The sequence below is a fragment of the Diachasmimorpha longicaudata genome, chromosome 5 (assembly GCF_034640455.1).
Source record: "Diachasmimorpha longicaudata isolate KC_UGA_2023 chromosome 5, iyDiaLong2, whole genome shotgun sequence".
NCBI lineage: Eukaryota > Metazoa > Arthropoda > Insecta > Hymenoptera > Braconidae > Diachasmimorpha > Diachasmimorpha longicaudata.
The window spans coordinates 2,860,341-2,869,365 of NC_087229.1; the positions used below are offsets into that span (position 1 = coordinate 2,860,341).

Consider the following 9,025-nt stretch of genomic DNA (forward strand, 5'->3'; position numbering starts at 1 on the left):
CGGAGATAACTCAATTCAGTGGTGAAATACATATTCACCATAACGTATAAAATCGATTTTCCATTGGACGCGATATCTACTACCAAACTGTTGTCCTGAAATTGCGATGCACAGAATAGTGAATAACGCAATTCGCATTTCGTGAAAGTGTTCCCCATATTTCAAAGCAACGAACATACAGAACAATTTAACATCAAAAATTTCCTGACGATATAGAAAAAAAATTCCAAGGCAATGGATTAAGCACCAGAAATGATGAACCACTGACTCTGGTCAGAAAATTCAGTCATCAGGTCCTAAATATGACTTTCTAAGCCGAGGGGATGGCAATAGTTATCATCACATCGGTAATAATATATTTTTATTATTTTGTGATGCTAGATTCTGGCATTACGTTCGATAAACCGCGATCCTATCCTCACTTCGTTCGATTAAATCAACTTCGAAGTTAGTGACAAAAGTGTTTTGCGGTCTTGTGACAAAAATACCTATTTTTCCATAACTTTTAAGTGGTCCTTCAGAAATTTTAATGCACTTACCCCCAACATTTCCATACATCCGCCTCCACCATTTCCATAGAATTTTTCATGTGTTATGCGATATTTTTTTTATGACTTCTAAGATTGCGAGCCCCGATTGTGAGGCGGGACCAGAACTTATCTTATAATTTCGCTATTTACCCTTCTCATTATTCACAAGTAAAACTTCTTAGCTTGACATAATTTTCACGTCTTTTGGGTTTCCATATTACCCGAATCCTTATGGATCGTTCCAACAATACCTGGCTCTAATGTTAGCTATACAGATAATTATTGAGCTATAAAAAATAATGTATTCCAGCTGTTTTAACCCAATTCTGAATAATTAAAATTGATGTACAATTTTTTACGACAATTTTGAAGAATCAAGCTCGAAAAATTCGTACAATTACCGAAGTTGAACTCACATGAAAAATAAAATGACAAAGCATTAAAGACAATGCTACGTCTCGCCCAGGTAGGAAATGCCAATGTCCACGAAACGGGCCAGGTCTGGCACGAGACTGGCTTGCCAGATCTGGGCCACCAAGCTTGGCCCGAGGCATGGCCAGACCGGCAAAGAGCATGGCTTGCCAGGCTTGGGTCACTAAGCTTGGCCCGTGGTATGGCCAGACTGGCAAAGAGCACGGTTTGCCGGGCTTGGGCAACCACGCTTGACCCGAGGTATGGCCAGACTGGTAAAGAGCATGGCTTGCCAGGCTTGGGTCACCAAGCTTGCCCCGAGACATGGCCAGGCAGACAAGGGGCATGGTTTGCCAGGCTTGGGTCCCATATGGAACAGCATTCCAAAAATTGAATTCTCATGGGGAATGTTCCTTCACTAAATTTTTCGTCCTTTGATTCTCCTTCTTCCGAAGGTACCATTATTTCTTCTGAACATACTATTTCAGGGGAAAATATGCGTGGATATCACCGTATACCACACATTCTATGACAACAGCCCGTAAGATGGCGTGTTGAGTAGTCTGATTGTGGCAGTAGACATGAGTGTCGTGTGCGGCAATTTATTATTTTAATATTACTCTTTTACTATTGTAATATGTCTCAGAGTTCATATTCACGGGTTAAAAAATACAGACATTTTCATCAACTGAAGAAAAAAGAATCTGTAAACGTAGAAGGCGCTAAAGAAAAAACTCCGGATTACAGTGAACGCAATAATGCCGATGAGGAAGAGGTTAGTTTGCCAACAGCCAATGAAATAACTATCCGTAGTGGATCTATTGTGGATCAAATTAGTGGAGATGTCGATGTTCGACATCTCGATGATAATGCTAGTGCTTGTGGTGATAGTTGGTCGGGTGGTGATGGTGATTGTGGCTCGTATAAGCATCTTAATGATTGCATCAGTGAATCCAATAGCAGCGTTGGAGACAGGGATGAACCAATTCTTGGGGGCTCAGGTTGTGATGGTGATTCAGATGACATTGACAATGATTTCAACAAAGTATTCACTGACAGCATTGGAGACAAGAATACACAAACTCTGGACAAATTGGAACCGCGGGGAATGGAGCAAAAAATTAATCAATGGGCAGTGAAATTCAGAAGAGCTACAACAGCAGAAGCAATCGATGAATTGTTAGCCATTTTAAGAAGTGAAGGTTACACATCAATACCCAAGACTACACGGCAGCTTTTGCAAACTCCCCATTGCAGACACCTAACAACCATGAGAGGAGTTCATGAGATTCCAGGTGAATTCATTTATTTGGGAATCGCCTCGGGACTCAGAAAAATAATTTCAACTCAAATTTATCGAGAAAACGACATTTCTCTTCTGGTTCATATTGACGGTATGCAGGTATACCGGAATGCTAAGAAGGAAATTTGGCCAATTTCAATAAAAATACAGCATCCAAATTACACTACCAAACCCTTTGCTGCCGCGATTTATTGTGGGGATGGGAAACCATTATCAGCCACAGAATTCATGACTGATTTTGTTGAAGAGGCCAATGAACTCCAAGAAAATGGTTTGCGCATTGATGACAAGGTTTTTGAGGTGAAAATTGTAGCAATAGTGGCTGATTCGCCAGCTCGAGCATTCATTTGCTGCCACAAAGCTCCTGGAGCCTTCTATGCCTGTGGAAGGTGTTTCACCAAGGGCATTACAGTAGGTTGTGGAAGACGAGGAAAACGCATATATCCAGTGACCAATGCAAATTTACGCACTAAAGTATCCTACGAGACGCGAGTTCAACCAGAACATCATTATGAAGGTTCTGTGTCCCCGCTGCTCTCTTTGGATAGATTCGATCTGACAAAACAAGTGCCATTAGATTTAATGCATTTATTCTATTCTGGTAATATGAAATGGCTGCTGGATAAATGGCTAACGAGAAGTTCAGCCCAGAGGATCAAATTAGCTGATGTTCGTCGGCTTGATGGTATTATGAGGTCATTAAAAGCCGATATCCCTATTGAATTTCAAAGGAAAGAATTTGATGTGAATAATATCTCAAGATGGAAAGCATCACAATTCAAGTTTTTCCTTAATTATTGTGGTATCGTCGTGTTACAAGATTTCTTACCGAAACCTTTACGTTGTCATTTCTCATTATTTGTCTTTGCTAGCAGAATTTTAAACAGTAAGGAATTCGTTAAGGATTTGAGTGAATATGCTGGATCTCTGCTAAAAATTTGTTTCGAGACGTTACCTGATGTTTATAATGATGAAGGGGCTCAAGTTCTCAGTTGGCATAGTATCATCCACGTTGCTAATGATGCCCAATACTTTAAAATTCCTCTGAATGAGCTCTCAGCGTTTTGGGGAGAGAGTTACATTGGTTTATTTAAAAAACTCGTTCATTCTTCGATAAAACCACTCACACAAATTATCAACAGACTAACTGAGATGGAGTCTGGAGGAACCATGGTAATTAATCAGAAACACATACTGAGTGATTGGGTTATCGCGAGAAAGCCTACAACGATGATAATTGATGGGGAAATTCATTTAACATCAAATATGATCAACATCAATGGTCTAACCTTGACGACAAGTCATCCAAATAACGTGGTACTCCTAGATATTGAGAAAGTTTTCGTAATTTCACAAATTCTCGTTAAATCAGGAAAATCCAAAATTTGTGATGATCTTACTGGTATATATATTTTCGGACACCAGGAAAGTAGTAGGGAAGAGGCGTTTAGTTATCCAGACTTTTCCAGTCGAGTAGGAATATTCTACATTAAGTCCTGGGCAGCTGAAATGACATGTAAGAAGGCACACAAAATTAAACACAAATGTGCTTTATTAAATGTAACTGGACGACAATACGCCATATCCCTCCTCCACTAGAAAATAACGTAAAAATTGTTCGCATTGTGAAATGCAGTTTTTTTTTGGTAAGAGGGTATATGAATGAGGGTATATGTTTTAGTTGAACTCGTGATTAAAATTGTGGAAGAAACAAACAATTTTATGTTTTAAATCAACAATCGACATGAAAATCCGATCATCGAGGTCGTTAGAAAATTTCAATAGTGGAGTCGTTACATGCAAGTGGGACATAAATCGGTTAGATCTGGCGTCCGTGTACATAACCTTTCATAATTGCTCGTATCATCCGTTTATCGGGCTTTTTGTCTCAAATTCGGATTTCACCAACTAAGTTGACGGTAAATTACAAGAAGTGAGAATTTAATGTGAATTAAATGTGTGTTAAGTGTTTGACAGATATTTGTGATATAATCGTTTTGAAGGAATAGTGGCGCTAAAAAAGAAGCATCAGTGGGGTGATGACAAAAAACCGTTCAAAACACATGGAAATAGAAACGCAATTTTTTCTGTTAAATAATAAGCTATATGCATCATTCTGCAAAGTTATCAGTTTATATGAAACTACTCGAAAACACCAGGTTCAATTGTACGAATCGTGATTTTTTTTCATAACCTAAAATGTCGGAAACCTCACATCCATCTCGCGATCCAAAAAATCTCAGCGAACCATTCGCAGTCATCGAATTTCTCGAGAAAAACGAAAAAGGGCTACCATGCATTGATTTGGTGCCGAAAAAATGGTTTAATAGTGCAGAAGAAGACACCTGTAAATTCCCACCGACAACTGAATATCATCTACTTGACGACTACTTGGAAAAATTGCACTCGCCCAAGGACTCTTGGCAAAGTTATCCATTTTGCTTCATCACCGGAGCAGGTACAAAAATTGAAATGACTCCACTTATAACTTGATGAATTGCTCGATGGGTTCATTTCAATATTAAAGGATCATATGTTGATTGTGTTCAGCTGATTTGGATCAGGGTCGCAGAAGATTAAAAAAGGCCCAAGTAACTCTCAACTGTGAGACAACCGATGGTGAAAATGATCGAAAGGGGGGGAGGTCCGAAACTTCCTCGAAAGCAAAAATTTCAGCAAAACCCTTAACTGCATCAAAGTCTCAACTAAACAACATCTTTAGTACTAAAATCCCGATTCCACCTAGAAATCAAACTCCAAAGTCTGGTAAGTCCTGTTAATATGAAGTAAAAGTCAATTATCAACAATTATAACCACTCTTAACCCCAATTATTCATCCCCAATTTATTCAACTCTCGTATTTAACATCAAAAGACCCATCGCTCCCTAAATTGGGAATTAGATTGACCGAATTTTTGAAATCTTTTACAAAATAAATATTAATTATGTATCTGTGCAGTCATTACATGTGTATTTGTCTCGAAACATCGTTTTAAGAGAGAATCGCATTGAATGATTTTATAAGAAAATTTTTATTATGTTGTGGTCGAAAAATATTAGGTTATTTTTTTTTATTGCAATTCTTTACTCATCAAAAAATTGAGTCGCTAACAGAAATCACTACGTGCGAACAAGATAAAGTGGAAAATTTATGATTTACACTTGATATGATTGTTTATACATAAAAGCATTGGAATGTTGAGGGGACGAGAAACGTTCCATTTTTCCCCACCATCTCTTATGTAGGAAAGCATTATAATTCTGTTGTGAAGAGGTAAATCAAAGTGAACATCTACGGAAAATGGTAAAATTTTGATAGAAACCTTTTTTGTAGGAGCGATAGGTTCTACAAAAAAAATATTTTTTCAAATGCATGCATTCTTTCCCCACTTTGAAATAGCTATAAAAAACAAAGGCTGGAGACAACTTACGTTGTGTTACTACTTCACTACAAACTTGTAAAATTTCGTAGGTATACAAGCAAAACCAAAGACAAGATTTCAAAGCATTTACCAGAGTGGATCTGACTCTGAAGACGAAAATCATGATTGTCTTATAGCTAATCCTGAGGAGATTCGAGCCTCAAAGGCTCAAAATAATTCTGGCTTTTTGCAAATGTCGAGTAAATCGCGATCTGTACCAACAGGTAATAAATCAATTTTGAGGTAATATGGGACTGTAGCACGTAATTCTAAGTTCGTGTTAATTAAATGATCCGGTCAGGGATAAATCATCATTTTCAATAATTTCCAGGTGCATGTTTATCATTTAAACAGCGGTCAAGGAAGAATATTACTTTGCTTAAAGACGTCGAAACTGATGAATCTGAGAGCAATGATTCCTCCGATGGAATTCTGCAGTCACCTACAAAATCGATGGACTCAGCGAGAAATACAAGAAAAGAACTTCATTTGACACCTCCTTCACCACTAGTCCATAACGCTTCAGGTAAAATCGGCTCGGATATTCCATGACCAATCATCGGCCAAGTTCCTCCCGCATGAAAAAATTTATATTTATAAATATTTGAAAATGGTCCAATTTATATTTTGAACATTCTTTACAAAATTCGGAACTTATATAGAATTAGATTATATTATATATTTTTGGTGGGGGCTTGGGTAGTTTTTTTTTCATCTGATGCTGCTACCCATCAATTTATATCGTTTGGTCCTCCTTTAATTTCATAAGGTAACCGAAAAAGGCGTGCATCGTCTACTACACGCGCTGAAGACGGATTGAATTCGATTGTGAGCCCAGGAACTCCAAAAACTTCACGATCAATGATGGTACCCCCTGCTAAGATGCCAAAAATGCTGGGACCACAAAACCAGTTGTCATCTAGTCATTATGCTGATAATGAACGTCGAATCCTGAACTCCCTTCGAGATTACTTTGATCAGCAATTAGATGAAAAGCTCGAAAATTTAAGACGCAGGATGGCTTACGATTTAAAGCAGTCTATGAATGAGCTCAAGACCACAATCATTGGCACTAATCTAGCCCCAGCTTCTGGTCCTAGCTTGCTTGAAATACAGAAGCAGATGTCTACGCCACTACCATTTGAAATGGATGATAAGTTCCAGGAATACGAAGCGATATTGACAACGGACCCAAATCTCGTAGAAACACTGGTAATATATCTGAAATTGATCGTTTTTCTTCTTTTTTATGTAAAATCAATAAATTGGGCGGTGACACATGCACTGGGTTCGTTTTCTGGTGATGAAAAAATCTTTCATCACCGGGACTCAAGTCTACGTCACTGGAACGCTTTGGTTATAGAACCAACCCGCTGGCGATGAGCCCAAAGATGTCTTCTCATGTTCATAAATTCAAAAAAATTTCCCTTCTTTTATTTTTAGCGATTATTCATGAGAGTTTTGATAAGCAATAAAAAAGAGATGAAAATATGTGTTTCCACTATCCTATCTGCGGTTCTGAGGAAGACAGTGTCACTGCACTATTCTGGTTACGGAAAGGAAGCTGGCGGAAAGAAAAAGAAAAATTTTTATAACACTACAGTATGCAAAGTACTGATTGATGTGATAATTGAGGTAATAGGATCCAGCACTGATGAGAAGAAGATAATGTCAGAAGTAAGTACTTGGTTGTCACGTTCTGGCGATCGAGAGGGTGGGCGTAAGGAACGACAACGCGGGTCAAGTCATCATAACGAGAATAATTCAGTTTGTTCCTTTGATACCAATCGATAATACTTCATTTTTCCGGGATAAATGGAATTGTAAAATCACTGTGTTAATATGACTCCATTAGTTCATTTTCGTAATTGTATTAGTTGTGATATTCTTGATAAAAGGTACGATTAATAGGAAAAGTTTATATTATCAATATATTTTTATCGCGAGGCGTTTCATTGGGCAGAATATATATTAATATATGAATATTGTTTAGTATTCGGCTGTCATTGAAGTATTAATTATATTTATTATATTTCTCCTGGCGAGGTCGGAAATCCAGAAGATGGAAATAACAATTGGAAAATGTGATGTATCTTAGCATAATAAAGTATTTTCTATGTCATTTCCTCATAAGTTAGATCACGGGAATAAATATCCGTTGTTGGTTCAGGGATTAAATATTATGTCCAAAAGTTTAAAGGGAAAAATAATAAGTGGATTTTTAATTTTTAAGAAAAATTCTAATGAAAGTAATTTCAGCCATTGAGAGCTGTTTTCAGTATTTGGTGATTCAAGTCAAATAATATTTATAAGGTTGAAGTTTCACAATCGGACTGCGTCCATATTCCCCAAAGATTTCAAATTTAAGGGTTGAAATTAATTAGTTATATGTAATCCTATCCAAGACTTTTTTATATTTCTAAGTTTGTTTGAAAGAGTGAATATAATAAGCAATATTATATAGAACTAGCACACAATCAATGCAACTAAATATCATTCTGTGTTCCGGAGTTGCAGATGGAGAAAACATTATTGTAAAAAAAGGACGTCTTTCCGAGATGAAAAAATAATTCTTATCAGGATAATTCGTATCAGCAATTGTCTATGGATATAAGAATTAATTCTTATCATCCATAGCGGAATAAATTATCCATAATATTGCTATTATAATGACTGTTTTCATGCTTGAATTGAAGCACGATAATTTATCAATTCTAAACTACTAATTTAAAAAATAACATTGGTGCGTTATTTTGTTGGATATTTTGTTAATACAATCTTCGAATTCTGAAGACTGACTGCTAATATTATTAGATTGTAAGAGAGAGTTTATTAAGACTTAATATGGTATGTCGTATTAAATTTCGGATTCAAATGATCTACGTAGATTATTTATTTTAAAAGCGGATGAAAATAATCCACAAAAGATTTTTCTACAATTTATACCTGCAATCATTTTTTTGAGTTTTCATATTCTGTTCGCGGAAAAATCTCATAGTTGTGATTATCTTTCATGAAAATTGGAGATACAAACACTGCATATCTTTAACTGTTCAACCAAAATCGGATGAAAACATGTACTATGTCGATAGGAGGAAAAAAGTTTTTGATTGGCTGAGTTTTTTTGTCAATAGATTTAATAAATTTAAATATAAGTTTTGTCACATAATAAAACTGTTTTCTGTATAATGTTGAAGGTAATAAATACATGTCTGCTTATCAGATATACCGTTCATATATTTATTGGTGATTCTGAACCCAATACAGGCAACGGTTGGAGCCTGGCCACAGCTCTGGTCGTAAATCTGGGCCAATTTCGGGCCGAATGGTCAGCCCAGAATGCGGCCAAAGTTCGGCAA

General features: G+C 36.7%; 4 protein-coding genes across 9 annotated transcripts in view; 3 read left to right on the plus strand and 1 right to left on the minus strand.

The window, feature by feature from the left end:
• Window positions 1-9,025, minus strand: part of LOC135162659 (beta-hexosaminidase subunit beta-like) — a 50,870-nt gene that overhangs the window by 11,181 nt on the left and 30,664 nt on the right. The window lies entirely within an intron of this gene.
• Window positions 1-9,025, plus strand: part of Brp (bruchpilot) — a 76,638-nt gene that overhangs the window by 4,857 nt on the left and 62,756 nt on the right. The window lies entirely within an intron of this gene.
• On the plus strand, window positions 995-3,142 carry LOC135162662 (uncharacterized). Its single transcript, XM_064121366.1, has 2 exons — window positions 995-2,929; window positions 3,117-3,142. The coding sequence occupies exons 1-2, from the start codon at window positions 1,579-1,581 to the stop codon at window positions 3,125-3,127; spliced, it is 1,362 nt and encodes a 453-aa protein (XP_063977436.1). The 5' UTR covers window positions 995-1,578; the 3' UTR covers window positions 3,128-3,142.
• LOC135162661 (uncharacterized) lies at window positions 4,443-8,892 on the plus strand. The gene is made up of 6 exons (XM_064121365.1): window positions 4,443-4,702; window positions 4,795-5,010; window positions 5,717-5,890; window positions 5,998-6,192; window positions 6,436-6,878; window positions 7,110-8,892. Exons 1-6 carry the CDS (start codon window positions 4,444-4,446, stop codon window positions 7,458-7,460), a joined length of 1,638 nt encoding a protein of 545 aa, XP_063977435.1. The 5' UTR covers window position 4,443; the 3' UTR covers window positions 7,461-8,892.

Coding starts and splice junctions, on each gene's coding strand:
- LOC135162662 (XM_064121366.1), top strand. CDS start 1,579: ATGTCTCAGAGTTCATATTCACGGGTTAAAAAATACAGACATTTTCAT.
- LOC135162661 (XM_064121365.1), top strand. CDS start 4,444: ATGTCGGAAACCTCACATCCATCTCGCGATCCAAAAAATCTCAGCGAA. Junction 5,891..5,997: donor ATCGCGATCTGTACCAACAG/GTAATAAATCAA, acceptor AATAATTTCCAG/GTGCATGTTTATCATTTAAA. Junction 6,193..6,435: donor ACTAGTCCATAACGCTTCAG/GTAAAATCGGCT, acceptor TAATTTCATAAG/GTAACCGAAAAAGGCGTGCA.